At 63.8% G+C, this 16,097-nt stretch overlaps 3 protein-coding genes across 17 annotated transcripts in view; 2 read left to right on the top strand and 1 right to left on the bottom strand.

Moving 5' to 3' along the window:
* EP400 (E1A binding protein p400) overlaps positions 1–2,751 on the top strand; it is an 82,784-nt gene extending 80,033 nt beyond the window's left edge. For 14 of the 15 annotated variants that reach the window (XM_053929043.2, XM_053929041.2, XM_053929040.2 and 11 more), the window contains one exon: positions 27–2,751. In XM_053929043.2, coding sequence (XP_053785018.1) covers positions 27–299 — 273 coding nt within the window. In that variant the 3' untranslated portion in view covers positions 300–2,751. The remainder of the gene's footprint in view (positions 1–26) is intronic. The other variant, XR_008427411.2, reaches the window with a different exon arrangement.
* Positions 2,752–4,586: 1,835 nt separating this feature from the next.
* Positions 4,587–9,968, bottom strand: DDX51 (DEAD-box helicase 51). Its single transcript, XM_053928441.2, has 15 exons — positions 9,626–9,968; positions 9,352–9,512; positions 8,757–8,907; positions 8,503–8,648; positions 8,349–8,420; positions 8,153–8,259; positions 7,910–8,018; positions 7,677–7,822; positions 7,379–7,571; positions 7,190–7,305; positions 6,992–7,108; positions 6,720–6,821; positions 6,520–6,583; positions 6,297–6,431; positions 4,587–6,045 (listed from the first exon to the last, which is right to left on the bottom strand). The coding sequence occupies exons 1-15, from the start codon at positions 9,915–9,917 to the stop codon at positions 6,019–6,021; spliced, it is 1,938 nt and encodes a 645-aa protein (XP_053784416.1). The 5' UTR covers positions 9,918–9,968; the 3' UTR covers positions 4,587–6,018.
* A 2-nt stretch (positions 9,969–9,970) lies between these two features.
* On the top strand, positions 9,971–14,303 carry NOC4L (nucleolar complex associated 4 homolog). The gene is made up of 15 exons (XM_053928442.2): positions 9,971–10,152; positions 10,430–10,550; positions 10,967–11,073; positions 11,327–11,434; positions 11,660–11,809; positions 11,889–11,988; positions 12,077–12,111; positions 12,489–12,539; positions 12,634–12,745; positions 12,934–12,994; positions 13,189–13,299; positions 13,453–13,613; positions 13,695–13,777; positions 13,950–14,063; positions 14,151–14,303. Exons 1-15 carry the CDS (start codon positions 10,036–10,038, stop codon positions 14,268–14,270), a joined length of 1,551 nt encoding a protein of 516 aa, XP_053784417.1. The 5' UTR covers positions 9,971–10,035; the 3' UTR covers positions 14,271–14,303.
* Positions 14,304–16,097: the final 1,794 nt, after the last annotated feature.

Raw genomic sequence — 16,097 nt, 5'->3', positions numbered from 1 at the left:
GATGTGTGTTTTCTGTTTTGGCTCAGGCGTCCCCGCAGACTGTGACCCTCACCCAGGCGACGGCCGCTGGGCAGCAGGTCCAGATGATCCCCGCAGTGACCGCGACTGCACAGGTGGTCCAGCAGAAACTCATGCAGCAACAAGTTGTGACGACAGCGGCAGCCCAGCTGCAGGCCCCTGGGGTCCCCAACCCCACACAGGTGCCAGCCAGCGCCGAGAGCCCAAACCAGCAGCCCAAATTACAGATGAGAGTCCCTGCTGTCCGGTTAAAGACACCCACCAAACCTCCATGCCCCTAGCCAGGGGAGCAGGCAGCCTCGGGGTGGGCCGCCGAGCACTGCACCGCCTGGCCAGAGCACCTACTGCTGAGCCTTGGGACAGTGTCACGCAAGAGGTCCAGCGCCTGCAAAGCTGCGGTGAGCCTGCGGAGCCCTCACTGCCCACAGTGGCCCTGTGGACCACTGCCTCTTCTGGGGGAGGCCAGCTGGGAACTCGACAGTGGCGGTCTTTCCTCGGTCACTCCCCTACAGCCGCTCCCCCAGAACAGCAGGGCTGGGTGTGGGAGCCTTTGGAGCCTGCTAGTGCCTGTGTCTTGCATATCACGGGGCCACATGGAATGGGCGGTGAGTTATAAAGTGACTTCCAGAAGCTAAAATGCAGTTTTGAGAGCGTCCACCTCTACTTGCTTCTTGATGCCCAACTGAAAATGTGCCATGGTCCTGTGAGGAGAGGGGCCATCTGGGGTCAGTCATGTCAGGTCCGAGAGAGCCAGTGTGGCTTCTTCCTGCTCTCTGCAATGCGACTTGTTGGAACTGTGAAGGAGCCGCTTGGCGCTGGTGCCCACGAAAGCACACTGGTGACACGGTCCTGTCTTCTGAGGCAGAAGAGCACAGTGATTGAGCTTCCGTCCAAAGAGCAGCCCATGTGGCTGGTTCCCATGTCGCTGGGACCTTGCGGACTGCTCCCGCCCAGCACACCCGCAACACTTCCCAGCTTTTGAGTAAAGCTCGCACTTGGACTCAGCGCCCTGAAGCAGCTCCTGCAGGTTTGAGGTCTCCTGTCTCCGAACGGTCAGGGCCCAGAGGGCCAGGCAGGTGTTGCCGTGTTGCAGGTGCCGCTGCTGAGTGCGAGTGCACGGCGAGGTGCGCCCCCCCGGGGTGCCTGCAGAGCCGAGCAGCCTGCTCAGTCAGGGAGTCCGCTCGTGTCCTGCTCCTGCTTGTGGACTGGACGCCCCAGATTGCCTTCCCAGGGTCGCGGCCAGGAGCAGACATGCTCCTTCGTGGGCCTGCATAGACTGTGCTATGTCAAGGGGGGCCGTGGTGGAGCGGCCAGGAGGAGGCCTCATGTTTGTACTTTTTAATTTTTTCACTGTGAGAAGGTGGTAGGAGCGATTGCAGCGGGCTTGATTGGCTGATGGCTTCCACTCACCAAGCGCACGGGGCGTGTCAGAGGACACGCACTCTGCTCTGCTCTGCTCCTTCGACTCGTGGGGTCCAGGTCAGGTCCTGTCAGGTCTGTGTGCTGAGCACGAGTCACAGCGCCCGAGAGAGCTTTCATCTTTGTTTTCTTTGCGCTGCCCCCTCCTCGTCACACCGCAGTCGGCCCAGTCGTGTCGGTCTCCCTGCAGTTTGCGTGGACAGTGGCACGCGGCTGCCCGTGAAGCCAGTGGCGCACCTCATTTTTGAGTTCTTGGTGAGAAATTTGGAGAAAAGTCAAAGTCAAGTGTTGAAAAAACAGAAGGGATTCAACGTTGTAGTTAACTGAACATACGAAAACAGAACTGTTAACCGAGCCTTTTGGTTCTGGGTCAGCACAGCCTGGCAGCGCTCCACCTCCGGTCCCCCGGAGACTTGCGGCCCTTTGTCCTCGTGTGCACAGCTGCCGCGCGGAGGGTCTGTTCTATCGGCACGTTTGATTGTGCACCCTGTGTGCGTCCCTCGGCCTTCACAGGGTGTTGGCAGCCCCTCTTTAGGCGACGAAATGCCGACACACCTACTTAGACCGCCCTCGACACAGCGGCTGCGGTGGGTGTTTCCGGCAGGCGCACAGCCTCGCAGGGCGCGAGGGACCTCACCAGGCTTCCCAGAGGTGAGCCCTGTGCCGCTGCAGCCCGCGCACACCGGAGGGAAAGTGTTTTCTTCAGCGACTCCGTGACGCGAAGCATGTACCAGAAGAGAGTTTCCTTGGATTGCTTGGCTCGGCGATGTCCAGATGTTGCCACTGACCTGAAGTGCAATCACTTAGGTAGAATCCTCCTTCCAGGATGTTGTTTCCAAGGTCAGGCTTTCCATACTGAAGAGTTGGTGTTTTGGAGGTGGTTGCACAGGCCTCCCACCACTGCTGCTACAACCTGTGCTGCCTGTGAAGCGGCCCCACCAGCACCCCCTGGTGGTGGGGAGAGACCTTCTGAGCGAGGACGGCGGCAGGGCTCAGCCCGGCCCGTGTTCTGTAAGTGGGAGACCCTACGTGCAGTCTGACGGCCGGCTACTGGCCGAGCGCCTCCGGGAAGCAGGGTGCTGGGTCCGCACGCTTGCAGATTTGGTGCCTGGTGAGGCGTCCCTTTCACGTCTTGATGATTTTCTTGTTTAACTGTTGTAACCAGGTAGCTGTTGTGTTTTGAAAGAATAAAAAAAAGAAAACTGAAATTGTAAATACTTTGTAAATATAATCATTTGTACTTGAAGAGTAGATTTTAAAGGGCACTGATATCCCACCACACAAAAGGCATAATAAACGACCTTTTTATATGTTTCCTTCGTTCTGTCTTTCATAGAAAACTAGTCAAAGAAGATGCTAGTTGTGCTTATTTCATTGTGTGGCTTTGGAGGCAGAGGTTTACTTCTCCAGCACCCCACCCCCAGAGGAATGGGGTGCGCCTGCAGGCTTGCCAAGGGAATCACCATTTACTTCTGCAGAGACCACGTCCACCTGGCCCCCGAGTTCCAGAGCCTCACATGGAGGAAGGACCGGTGCATTCAGGTGCCGCTGCTGCTGCCCGGTCCCTTCCTGGCCTGCCACCAGCAGGCGTGGGTCTCCTGGAGAGCCAGGGCCACCGGTAGCCTCGTGCCTGGACACCCAGCACCTCCAGCCTGGCGGCCAACAGGCCCTGCTCTTCTCCATCTTTTTCACTTTTAGACATTTTTTTCCTTTGGTAAAAAAATGTTTCTGGTTACAAAGAAAATACAGCCCACTTACATTTTTTTAAATGCACACCTACGACAAAGGTGAGAAGTGCCCGGAAAAGTCCGTGGTCAGTCTTGGAACCCTCCTCCACTGTGCCAGCAGGGCTCCAGCACTGGCCCCGCATCCCTGTCGCCCCCTCGGCCAGGTGCTCAGGCCCCTGTGAGTGTTACCTGCCCCCGCTCCTGGGCCCCCGTGCACCATGGCCCGTAGGCTGGGCTCCCATGCCTGCCGGGCCATGTGCAAAGGCCAGCAACTGCACCCCGCAGCGCCTCGGGTACCTCCCGCGCACCCCCTGTGGCGGCTGTGCCACGTGGCGTGTGCACACTCTCGGCACCTGCACTCGGTCGTCGGTCCTGCTCAGGGCTCTCAGTGAAGCAGGGGGCCCTGCAGCCTGAGCCTGCCCGCTGTGCGCGAGAGGCCCCGGGGCAGGCTCCCAGGGTGTGACCATCATGGGGGTGTGGGGCACCCAGGTGCCGGGACTCTGCTGTCTGGTACCGTGGGCCGCACCTCTGACCCCATGAGTCTGTTGGCCCCTGCACTGCATGTGGGCATCAAATTCAGGGGAACCTACAGTATGCCCGTAGGCCACCCAACCATGGCCACCTGTAGAGGCCTCACATAGGTCTTCCTGGACTCTAACCTGTCAGGCTTCCAGAGGGGGCTGTGGCTCGGGGACCTTTGGGGGAGAAGAGGGGGCTCCTCTGCCATCCATTCCGGGCAGCAGGTCTGCCCTGCCCTGCTCTCGGCCTGCGTCACCCACACCCAAAGCCAGCTGACCTTCCCAAAGCCGTGATGTCTGGCTCACATCCAGTGGGAGTGAGCGCAGCTGCCAAGCGCCAGTTGTGACCTGGAGTGGGGAGGTCTCAGGTGTGAGGAGGTGCAGGATCGTGTGTGGGGCGCTGCCAGAGTGGAGCCCCTTGTACACATGCGTGTGCACAGAGGGCTGTGGGAACAGCAGCTGCCCCTGTGGAGGTGGGGGTGCCCGTGGCAAAAGGGTGCTTTGTTATGTTTGGCATAACCTTGTAATTGAGCAGTTTGCCATGTGCATTGTCTGTTAAATAAGGTGCTGATGTTGCCTGTTCACGGCCTCCGCGACCCCCTCGGGAAGCTGGGCTGTTTGTGGAGCAGGTTCCGCTTCCTTGCCTGATCCCACGTCGCAGCCCCGCCCACTGCCCTCCTCCCAGGACAGCCTTCACTGTCGCCCGACTTCCAGTGCTTCTGTCCCCCCTGCGCAAAGCAGTTCTCCGTTCCCTTCCCACCTCCACAGTGTTCTGGCTCCTTGGTGGCACCTGGTGCCAGACAGCGGGCTTTGTGTGACCTCCCCAGGGTGTCGCTGTTTGGTGCGTAGTGAACATGTTCTGTGCCGGCTTTATCGTTTTCTTGTGAAGAAAAAGCTACTGGGAGACAGGTGAACAAATTACTGGTTTACTCAGCTGGTGTTTATTGAGGGCACACCCTGTGGCAGCTCACCATCTGGGCCCTGGAGCCAGGGGCCAGACAATGAGACACTTCAGAGGGGACAGCACAGTGACCACCGGGGTGCGGTCCCGGCAGGCAGGCTGGCTGTCACCCTGACAGGGAGGGCTGAAGCTGGGCAGACTACGTGAGGGATAGTTTACAGCTTGCCCTTTAGCCCTGCAGAGAGGAACGCAGCTGCAGGCTGTGGCCATCTCCCCACAGCCGCTGGGCCCGGGACAGGCTCCCCAGGCAGCAGCCCAGAGTCCAGACACAGGCCCCCACTGTTGGGTTCAAGGCCCCAGCCAGCCCACGCAAGGGAGGTGGCGTGTGGCAAGCAGGGTGAGTCCTGCAGAAGCACAGCACATCCCAGGTGCCAGTGGAAACACCCCGGAAACACCACACTTGACGGCCCCTCGCTCACACCCAGGAGGGTCCACAGCTAGGCCGACAGGCCCGGCCAGGTGGACACACAGAGAAGCCTCTCCTTCGGCTTCCCTGCTGTGCAGCCCCAACGGCACGCTGGTTTTATGTGAATGCCGGCATCCGTCGCACTAGCACCTCACTCTGCCTGGCCAACCTGGAAACCCAAGAAATCTAGGAGCAGACTGTCATTTAGCTCCAGTGAATGACGTACACAGAGAGAGACCCAGTTTGCTGCAGTCTTCTAGTTGTGTGAGTGCCGGGGGGGGGAGCCTTCGCACAGACGGGGGAGCAGCGCTTCCCAGGCCGTTTGCGGCCCCACCCTCCAGCACCTGGCGCTGCCAGTGTTCTGTAGGCTGGTGGGTGGTCCTGTCCCCACCTGAGGACATTTTTTCATTGCTTTTAGAGAGGGAGGAAGTGAGAGAGAAGGGGAGGGACACATCAATGTGACAGAAACAGTGATCGGCTGCCTCCCATACGTACCCGGACCAGGGATTGAACCAGAGACCTTCGGCTACTGGATGGTGCTCCAACCCACTGAGCCACACGGGCCAGGGTGGGACTAGTTGTAAAGTGAAACACCACTGACCACACGCCACCTGTGACTGGAGACACCTCCCCGGGTCTGCTGTGCCACGGCAGGAAGGGCCACCTTCCCAAAGCAAGGTGAACACACTGACGTCAGAAGAGCTAAATCCCCAAACTCAGCTCAGAGCCAACCCCACCCTCAGCCAAAAACACAAGGGCCACCATCCTGTCAGTTCTGGGGAAGTGTGAACAATTCGACTAAAGCTGTTTCCAGGAAAAGTGCCCGATCAGAGGTTGGCCTTGTGTGCCCTTCACTGTCCCAGGCCAGGCCTGGGCAGTGACGAGAGAGCCTCATGTCCCGGGGCGTGGTCCGGGAGGGCGCACATCCCTTGCTGCTGTAGAAGGTCCTGCAGCCTCTGCAGCCCCTGCCTAGGCCACCTTCTGCCGTTGTTCTTCCTGCAGGAGGAGAGGAAGGGGCTCAGCTCCCATCCCCCTCACCAGTCTGCCACCCAGTCCAGCCCCCCAACTCTAAGAGGGGAAGACACCCGGCGCTCACTCAGAAGGCACGGCTCAGGTCCAGAGCCCAGGGTCTCCTGACCTCCAACCAAAAGTTCAAGGGCAAACCCGGGATCTATCTCCCCTCCGTCTACCTGTTGTCCTGATGCAAACAACCTCAGGTGTCCCCTAGAGCCGCCACACACACTCACCCTGACGGCCTCCTCCAGCTGGGCCAGAGCCGCCTCGTACCGCGGCACCAGGGGCTGCAGGAGCTCGGTGGGGGCGTCGTGCCGCTGCAGCTCAGGGGCCCCGGCTTCTGTCAGCATGCGGAGGAACTTCCGCTCCTGGAGGGGGCACACTGAATGGGAAGGGGCTCCCATCGCCCCCGCCCCCGCCCCCACCCCCACCTCCTGCGAGGTCCACTCGCCTGACCTGCACTTTGAGAAGCAGCGTGAAGGCCTGTCCGGTTTTCCCAGCGCGGGCCGTCCTTCCAACCCTGCAACCAGACAGACACCTCCAGAGCGGCCCCCGCTGCCCTGTGCGGGCCGACGGAGCAGCCAGTTCTCCCCCGCACACCCCCGCTCCCCGCACCACAGCGCAGCCCCCCCCCCCCCCCCCGGGCCGAACTTCACCGGTGCACGTAGGTCCGCAGGTACTGGGGGGCGTCATAGTTGACCACCAGCTGCACACCTCGCACATCGATGCCTCGGGCGGTGGCGTCTGTGCTGATGAGGCTGTTGGGACGCGAGGGGCTGTGGGACCGGCCCGAGGCCGGGAGCTAGGATGCCCCCTGCTCCCTCCCGCCCTACTGGGATGCTCCCATGGAGTGAGGGGGCAAATCTGCTGAGAGTGCCCTGCAGGACCAGGCAGCCACGGGGAGCCAGCACCCTCCCCAGGCACTCACAGCTGGATCTTTCCCTGTTCAAACTGCTTCAAGATCGTCTTCCTCCAGCCAGGGCCATAGCGGGAGGAGAATTCAGCCACTGCCACACCCCCGAAAGCCTGGACTAGCAGGAAGAGCCTGCAAGGAAAGAGCCAGGTAGGTCAGGGCCAGCACCTGCCAGCCCCTAGCCCGCTCCTGCACCTGCCTGCCCAGTCTCACCGGTGGGCATTCTCCCGGGAGTTGGTGAAGCACAGGACCCTAGAGAAGCTCAAGTGCAGGATCAGGTGCAGGATGACCAGTGGCTTGGCCTGCAGGCTGCAGGGCACATAGTGGTGCTGTGGGGACAGTGTGGGGTCAGCCCAGCCCCAGGAGCCTGGGCCCCCTCCCAGGCCCATGTGCCCAGCTCACCGAGAGCCCCGAGGGGAAGGTGTACTTTGCACCCGAGCCCACGTCCGCGTCCGCATCTCCGGGGCCCCCACGAGCTGGCTGAGTGGAGAAGAGTCGGGGCTGGTAGAGGCCAAGCTGCTGCAGCTTCTCAGGGTTCTGGGTCAGGGTCGCCGAAAAGAGCAGCTTCTGCAGGGGCATCTGGGGAGAGCAGGTGCTGAAAGGGGCAGGCACTGAGTGAGCAGCTGCGGCCTGGCCTGCTGCCCTCCCGACCGGTCAGACCGACCAGGCGCTCCACCCAGGACAGAGCGGGGCTGGGTACCTGGCAGCGGTCACAGCCTGGGGCTGCCTTCTCTGGAGCAGGGCACAGGGGTCCTGGGCACCCTCCCTCGGGAAAGCAGCTGCCACCACCCGTGGGAGCCACGACTGGTGCATGCTGTCCATCATCCGGTCGGCCTCGTCGATGACCTGCAGGAGGTGGGAGGCCCAGGGTCTGGTGGTGAGGTCAGCGTCGGCTCCGAGCCCGGCCTTCCTCTGGGTGGGAGGGCAACCTACCAGGAAGCGGAGTTGCCGCAGGCTGAATCCCGGGGTCTGGTCAATGTGGTCCACCAGGCGCCCAGGAGTGGCCACCACTATGTCAGCCAGGCAGCGGAAGCCGTCGGCTCTGTGGAGCAGAGAGTAGCCCAGCAGGAGCCCCTCACAGACCCCAATGCGGGGAGCCTGCAGTGCCAGGGGCCCCAGGTGGCTGAGCCCACCCCATGCCAGCCCCTCCAGGGCTCCCAGTCCAGCAGAACCTACGTTTTCTGGACAAGGGTCTCCTGCTCCTTGGCCAGGGACTTCTGCCCCGTGACCAGGGCGACGCGCAGAGGAGTGGCATCTGTGTAGACGTTGAACACCCTGCTCACCTGGGAGAAAACATTGTCATTGGCCTGACCCGAGATACCAAGCCAGTGATAGGGACTGTGGGGAGACCCCAAGCATGGGGTCCACCTACCTGCTGGGCTAGCTCCTTGGTGGGCAACACAACCAGAGCGCGGACGTGGCACACGGCTCGCCACAGCAGGGCCTGTGGGACAAGGAGGGCCTCCGGTGTCAGCAGGGCCAGCTGCCTGCCCACCAGCCACTCAGAGGGCGGGGTGCTCACTCACCTGCACCACGGGGAGGACGAAGGCCAGCGTCTTCCCACTGCCCGTCGGGGCAGAAACACAGAGGTCCCTGGGCTGGTAGCCACCTCTTCCCACCAGGAACCCGTTGGCTGCACTCTCTAGGACAGCGGGAATGACTGCCGCCTGGACTGGATGGAAGTGGGGAGACGTCAGTCAGGCCTGTGCAGGGACACCCACTAGCACGGGGCCCAGGCCAGTCTGGGACCTCCAGGCGGCAGCTCTCCGCACAGGGGCACCTGGAAAGTAGGATGAGATGCCATGTGCTCGCAGCTTCTTCTGCAGGTCAGGGTGGACTTCGATGACGTCCTCAACAGGAACCCTGTCTTCGGTAACATTCTTTCTTACACGGCTTGGCTCAGCTAGCCATTTTGGCAGGAAAGGGTGGACCTATGGCAAAAAATAAGAGATAGAGACCACGTGACTGCTCCAGAGCCTGCCCAGCCCCAGGGAGCAAAGCCCAGGCTGAAGAGGTTACAGGAAGGAGGCCCAACAAGCCTTTACCTAGTGTCCTGGCTTCCCCCCTACCCTCGACCCGGCTCCCTGGCACCCGCGTCCCACACAGCCGCGCCCCTGGAGTCTTCCCCTCACACCTGCAGCAACATCACACTGAGCAGACCTTGCAAGACCCCGAGAACAAAGAAGACCATGAAGCCGTTCTGTTAACCAGGGGTCTAACACGGTGTAAGCAGAAGGGCGGCTCGTTCACCCGCGTACGGGTCCGCTCACCGCACACCTCGGGAACGCCCACAGGCGCGTCCTTCTCCCGACTGCCCCACGGAGCCTTGCGGGACTAACAACAGCCCCAGCCCCGGCTGCCCCCGGGCCGCTCACCTTCGGCGCCCTGCTCCTCCCGAAGCCGCCCAGCAGCAGGGCGTGGGCGGGGGGCCCGGTGGCCTCATCTGCAGGCCGTCCCTCTGGGGCCTCCTGCGGTCCCGCGGCCTCGGCGCCCACGCCGTCCACGTCGCTCTCCCCCGGCGCCTCCTCGCTGCTCTCTGCGGGGCAGAACCGGGACAGGCGGCGCGTCAGCCCCACGCGGGCGCGGGCTCCGGGCTCCGGGCTCCGGGCTCCGGGCCCCGGGCCCCGGGCCCCGCCCCGCCGGGCCCACCTGCGCCCGCCTCCTCGCCGGCCGCTTTCCGTCGCTTGCTCCGCGGCGCGTGCGGGCTCCCCTGCGCCCCGCCGCCCCTGCGCCTCCGCGGGCGGCGCCGCCGCCGCTTCTCGGGCGCGCCCTCGGCCTGCGGGGCCGCCTCGGGCTCCTGCTGCCGCGGCTGCTGCTGCAGCTGCCGCTCGCGGGCCCGGCGTTGGAGCCGCTCAAGCAGCGCGCGCGCCCGGCTGTCCGCCTCGGCCTCCGCGCCGGCCGCCTCAGGCCCCGGGTACCGCGCGACGTGGAAGAGCGCCATGCCGCCGCCCCGGCCGCTGCGGCCCGCGCGCTGCGTTGACGGCGGGGCGGGGCCGTGACGTCAGGGCCGCGCCGGAAGGCGGTGCAGAGCCCGGTTGTGCGGCGCGTGGGGCGGCGGCATGGCGCGGGACCCCGGCCCGCGGGGCGCGCGTCGCGCGCTGGGCCACCTGCTGGAGGCGGTGCTGGCGAGCCGCGGCGAGGCCAACGCCGTGTTCGACATCCTGGCCGCGCTGCAGGTGAGGCGCGCGGGAGCGCGGGTCGGAGGCCAGAATGCGGGCCCGGGGCGCGGGCTCGGTGGGCCCGGGCCTGGACGTGGGAGACGGTTGCAAGGCGGAGTCTAGGATTTTACTGGGGTTCTTTCCTTGCCTCAGGACCCCCGGGCTGGACGGTTCGGTGGGAGGTTTGGCAGAGGCGGGGTAGAGAATCACGCCAGGGTCAAGTTTGGGGTTTGGTGGGGCCGGGGGGAGGCCACAGTTCCCGGAGGGGCACGGAGCGGCCGTCGTCTCCCCGCAGTCCGAGGACCAGGAGGAGATTCAGGATGCGGTGCGCGCGTGCAGCCGCCTTTTTGGGGCCTTGCTGGAGCGGGGGGAGCTGTTCGTGGGCCAGCTGCCCCCAGAGGAGGCTGTCATGGCAGGTGAGCGTCTTTGGAGGTACAGAGCCCCTTCTCTGACAAGGTTTGAGAGAGACCCTGTCAACACGGGACGGGCCCCCAAAACCTAATTACAGGGCACATGAGGGGGTGGGGGGAGGAGCAGGGCAGACCCGGTGAAAGTTGAATAAAGCGTGATTGCTGTGCACGTTTGGAGCTTGTTTACCGTTGATCATCGGTACTAGGTAAAGTTTGGGTCACGTGCGCTGATTCTTGGGACCTCCGGATGTTGGGGAAAGGGGAGGGGATGGGGTCCCTGCCCTTGGGGTAGGCGCTGCTCTCCCTTGCTGGGGGAGCTGCTGGCCCCACCCCAGGTCTGGGGCCACGGTTTCCACTCATTTCCCTGGGTTGGACTGAGCAGTGGGCACCAGTGTGGGCTGACCACCCTACCCCACCGGCAGGGTCCCAGGGGGCCACTCGGAAGTACAAGGTGTGGATGAGACACCGCTACCAGAGCTGCTGCAACCGCCTGGCGGAGCTGCTGGCCCACCCCTCGTTTCAGGTCAAGGTGAGTCTCAGGGTCCCAGGCCCTGCCTCCTCCTGTCCGTTCCCTGCACCCCGAGCTCCCCCACAGCAGAGGCCTGCACTACAGCCACTCACCTGTCTGTGTGAGGACACTCTTTTCTTTCCAGCGGCGCCGGTTTTGTGTCGGTGGCTATGTGCTGTCTTACACCCTTCCCTTATGGGCACTTGGGCCTAACGCTGCCGGGGAGGGTGGCGTGTTGTTGGACAGCACGGCCACTCCGCTGCCCTCTTCCCAGGAGTTGGCCCTCAGCACACTCATGAAGTTCGTGCAGCTGGAAGGGGCGCATCCCCTGGAGAAACCCAAGTGGGAGGGCAACTACCTGTTCCCCCGCCAGCTCTTCAAGGTGAGGGCACAGTGGGGTCCCAGCGGACTCCTGTGGCTCCCAGCTGGGATGGCCGGATGGTCAGGTGCCACGCTTTGCTGCATCCAGCTCGTGGGAGGGGTAGGCTGCCAGCTCGGGGCTCTCCTGGGACAGTCCAGTGTTGGTGGGGCTGCTGGGCGAGCTTGGCTCCGGGCTGGCCCGTCCTAGGGTAGAGAGGCTCTCACCTGCCTGCCCACTCTGGCCCAGGCGGCAGTGGAAGGCCTGCTCTCCCTGGAGGAGGACCACTCGCTGCTCCTCTCCCAGTTCCGGGAGTACCTGGAGCATGATGACATCCGTTACCATGTGATGCAGGCGGCCACAGACACCGTGGCCCGGGTCGCCAACGGGCACCCTGAGGTGAGCCGGCTGGGCCCCACATCTGGGGGTGGGGAGGGGGCATGTTGGAGCCCAGGCGCTCAGGCCAGGCCTCTTGCAGGTGCCCCTCACGTTCTGGAACAACGCTTTCACACTGCTGTCCGCCGTGAGCCTGCCTGTCCAGGAGAGCCGTCTCTCTAAGTTCTACGTGAAGCGCACAGGTGGGCGTCCTGGGCAGGTGGGCGGGCGCCAGGGCCCTGCACCCTCGCAGCCCTACCAGCCGTCACCTCCCTCCCGGCTTCCTTGCAGAGCTGTCAGACAAGTGGAAGGTCACCCATCTCAAGGTGAGACAGTCTGCAAGAGCGGTGGCCTCCCCAGGAGCGGGTCCTGTCCTGGGTGCCCCCTCCCCCCAGGCAGCATGTGTAGGGACGAAGGGGATGGGGGAGAGGGCCAGCCACCTCCTTCCTGGGCTGAGAGAGGACCCCTGGGGGAGAGGAGGCCCGGTGCCCACCTGGCCTCGGTGTCCTTGCTGAGTGGGCAAAGCGCCTGCCTGCTCGGTGCTCGCAGGGGGCAGGGGGCTCCTTTTCTCGGCAGAGCGTCTCGAGTTCGGGCCCTGGGCACTCCAACTTGCCAGTGGCAGGAAGCGGGCAGGGCAGGGCTAGGAAGGAAGGGGAGGGGCCTGGCGGGCAGTGTGTGCAGCCCGGAACGCCCACCCCCACAGGAGCACAGGAGGGCCTTCCAGGCGATGTGGCTCAGCTTCCTCCAGCACAAGGTAGGGCCTGGCAGGAGGTGGGCTCCCGGGTTGGGCCCCTGGCCTGAGCGGGGGTGTGCCCTGACTTGTGCCAATCTCTCACCTGCCCAAACAGCTGCCTCTCAGCCTCTACAAGAAGGTGCTGGTAATCATGCACGATGCCATCCTGCCCTACCTGGCCCAGCCCAGCCTCCTGATTGACTTCCTCACCCGCGCCTATGACGTCGGTGAGCAGGGAGCCCTGGAGGCGCTGTGACTGGGGCCTGACCAGGGGGAGACATGCGTGCTTAAGACTTCCTTGCCCTCAACTGGACAGAGGCGGGCAGGCGGCTCCTACAGCCTCCAGCTTTTCTGGACTCGTCTTAGGTGGAGTACAGGTGGAGCTGGGGCTACATAGTTGCGTGTCTGTCTGCAGGGGGCGCTATCAGTCTCCTGGCCTTGAACGGACTTTTTATCCTGATTCACAAACACAATCTGTGAGTGTCAACCTGGGGTGTGCAGGCCTCTGCCCTGCCCTGGGCACAGAGGCTTTGGGAGCCCCCTAGGGGAGGGGGAGCTGAGCCTTTGGAGGCTGAGGTTCCCTGGGGCCCTGCTGCCTGCTCCCTCTGTGCTCTTGCCCCCATGTAGCTGTCCCCCCACCACCTTTCCCTTGTTTACCCCTCACCCACAGGGAGTACCCCGACTTCTACCGGAAGCTCTACGGCCTCATGGACCCATCCATCTTCCATGTCAAGTACCGGGCGCGGTTCTTCCACCTGGCCGATCTCTTCCTGTCGTCTTCGTGAGTGTCTGCGGGGGCAGGGTTCCCAGCCTCCCTCAAGACAGCAGGACCTCCTGTCCTTTCCTGGGCCGCAGCCTGCCTCACGGGGCTGCGCACGGGCCCGGGAGGGGCTGGTGTGCGGGGTGGGGGTCTCACACCCGCCTTCCTGCCCAGCCACCTGCCTGCCTACCTGGTGGCTGCCTTCTCCAAGCGCCTGGCCCGCCTGGCCCTGACGGCGCCGCCCGAGGCCCTGCTCCTGGTGCTGCCGTTCATCTGCAACCTGCTGCGTAGACACCCAGCCTGCCGCGTCCTCGTGCACCGGCCCCAGGGCCCTGGTGAGTGCCCCGACCCTGGAGGCCTGTCCCCGGGCCAGTGCTGGGGGCAGGTGGTGGAACTGGTCTGGGTCTCATCCCTAGAGCTGGATGCTGACCCCTATGACCCTGACGAAGAGGACCCAGCCAAGAGCCGAGCCCTGGAGAGCTCGCTATGGGAGCTGCAGGTGAGGCTCCCCAGGCCCCCGGCCGCTCCCTGTCACCCTGGCTACCTGGGGGAACCCAGGCCTCTGCCTGGAGTGGCCACTCTGTCCTCTGCAGGGGCTGCCGGGGGGGGGGGGGGTGGGGGGGTGGGGGGGGGAAGCCCATGGTGGGTGCTGATGCCGCGTGCTCCTCCAGGCCCTGCAGCGGCATTACCACCCCGAGGTGTCCAAGGCCGCCAGCATCATCAATCAGGCGCTGTCTGTGCCGGAAGTCAGAATCGCGCCCCTCCTGGAGCTCACGGCGTTTGAGGTGCGGGGCCTGGCTGTGGGGGGGAGGGGCCAGGGCACTGGGGGCTCCTCAGTGCCAGAGCGCGGGTCCATCTGTCTGTCCTTGCAGATGTTTGAGCGGGACTTGAAGAAGAAGGGGCCTGAGACGGTGCCACTGGAGTTCATCCCGGCACAGGGCCTGCTGGGCCGGCGGGAAGACCTCTGTGCCCAGCACTTCACGCTCGGCTGACCCCAGCCCCCCAATAAAGAGTTTTGCAGGAGAGTGACTCGCGGGCTATGGGCAGGTGGCAGGGCCTGGCACCTTCCTGGGGGCTGTGTCCTCGTGTGCTCCTGCTGTCCCCGCCCCGCCCTGCACCTGGCCTCCCTTGGAAGGAGCTCCCGGGGTCTCCCTCCTCTACAGCCTAGGGTGTGCCAGCGGGCAGGTAGTGTGGGTGGCCAGGGGGACCAGGTAGGTCCTTGTGACGTAGCTGTCTCCAGAGCTGATGGCACAGCCCTGACTCAGGGACCTCCCAGGTGGCCCTACCATGGGAGCAGGTACCCAGGCGGCCTGGCCATCCCTCCGTCCCTCCAGCACAGCAGTCGTGTCTTCCTGCTGCCTCCGACGGTCTCCCCGGACCAGTGCTCACTGGTTACCTACTATATGCGGGGGGGGGGGGGGGGGGGGGAGTTGTCTGTCAGACCCCTGTGTGCACAGCGTATCCTCTGCACGGGGCCTCCCTCCCTCCCTCCGTCTGTCTCGTGCCGGGGCTTCTGCCCAGAGATGCAAGGCTCTGGGTGATTGAGCCACAATCACACGTGTAATGAGGAGCGTCTGCTGAGATGTGGAGAATGCACCTAGCGGTTAGGGATACCCAAGCGTTTGATTGGCATTTAGTGAATTGGTTGCAGACAATTAGCTGTCGGGAGGCGTGTTTCCAGCAGCGTCAGTGGAATGGAGCGTGAGTGCTTTCCCACAGCGGGAAGGATGCTGTACCTCCGGCCTCCGCAGCCAGCAGGTGGGGCTCCCCTCCTCATGTGGCCCCGCTGGCGGGTGGGAGGTGCTTAAATGCCTTTAAATCTATTTTTCCTGGGAACTTTGTTAATTGAGCCTGGCAGTGTGACTGTGGGCTCGGGGGATGGGGACGGCTGGGGCCCTGGGAGGGGGGTGGGCTGGGGCTGCAGGGAGACCTTAGCGGCTCCTTCACACCTGCCATTGCTGCTCACCTGCACAAACACCTGAACTTGCCTGATTTCAGTGGCAGCAGCTCCCGAGAACAGGGTACGTGTGGAGCTGACCCACGGATGCCGGTCCCTGAGCCAGCTGGTCAGTGCCGGTGGGGACTCTGGGCGTCCCTGGGAACGGTTGCTGGGGCTCTGCACACCCTCAGCCAGGCCTCTGTGTTGTGGGCACTGAGTAACCCTGGCTACCTCAAGGCCTTGTGCCTTCTCTGTAGGCAGGTCTCAGATGGGACGCAGGGTGGCCTGAGGCAGTGCCTGGGGTGGGGGGCAGGGACCAGCCTCATGTTTCTTGTTTCAAGCTCTGGGTCCAGCAGTGCCTGAAGCCAGACCCGCTCTCCTTCCGAGAAGCCTCATGAAAATGCTCTGGTTCTGCAGTTCAGGGGCCCTGAGGCCCCTTGGGCTCAACAATTTGCTTTGAGGACCCCATGCCCCACGAGCAGGTGTGCCCCAGTTATGGTCTCTTGTCCCCAGAGGGCTCAGGACAGGGGGCCCAGGCCACCACCCCACATCTGTCCATGCCCTCGGCAGCCTCGTGCTCGGCCCCGGGTGTCCCTGGCACTGACTTGTGGGCAGCCTGGGTGGAGTTATGACAGGCAGGGAGCTGTGAGCTTTGCACCCCAACTTTCTGCTCATCGTTTAGCCACTCAGCCTCGGCCCTGTGTAAAGTGGGTGAGAGGCAGCTCCACCCACAGGTCTTTGTGATAGTCACGGTCCTCAGCAGAGGGGAGAGGACTGTCGGCTGGCCACAGGGAGCCCCACCAGAGCTGCCCCTTTACAGGGGTCCTCGCTTTGGGCAGGAGGTGATCAGCTGGTGACCTTGATCACCCACAAGGGCTGC

The sequence above is a fragment of the Desmodus rotundus genome, chromosome 7 (genome assembly GCF_022682495.2).
Source record: "Desmodus rotundus isolate HL8 chromosome 7, HLdesRot8A.1, whole genome shotgun sequence".
NCBI lineage: Eukaryota > Metazoa > Chordata > Mammalia > Chiroptera > Phyllostomidae > Desmodus > Desmodus rotundus.
This window is presented reverse-complemented; position numbering and strand designations above follow the sequence as displayed.

Excerpts from the sequence above, each read along its gene's own strand:
- DDX51 (XM_053928441.2), bottom strand. The coding sequence starts at position 9,917 with ATGGCGCTCTTCCACGTCGCGCGGTACCCGGGGCCTGAGGCGGCCGGC. Across the intron at positions 7,823-7,909 it reads TGCGGCAACTCCGCTTCCTG|GTCATCGACGAGGCCGACCG; the intron begins GTAGGTTGCCCT and ends CACCTCCTGCAG. Across the intron at positions 7,109-7,189 it reads TCCCGGGAGAATGCCCACCG|GCTCTTCCTGCTAGTCCAGG; the intron begins GTGAGACTGGGC and ends CTTTCCTTGCAG.
- NOC4L (XM_053928442.2), top strand. The coding sequence starts at position 10,036 with ATGGCGCGGGACCCCGGCCCGCGGGGCGCGCGTCGCGCGCTGGGCCAC. Across the intron at positions 11,989-12,076 it reads GTTCTACGTGAAGCGCACAG|AGCTGTCAGACAAGTGGAAG; the intron begins GTGGGCGTCCTG and ends GCTTCCTTGCAG. Across the intron at positions 12,540-12,633 it reads TCAGCTTCCTCCAGCACAAG|CTGCCTCTCAGCCTCTACAA; the intron begins GTAGGGCCTGGC and ends CTGCCCAAACAG.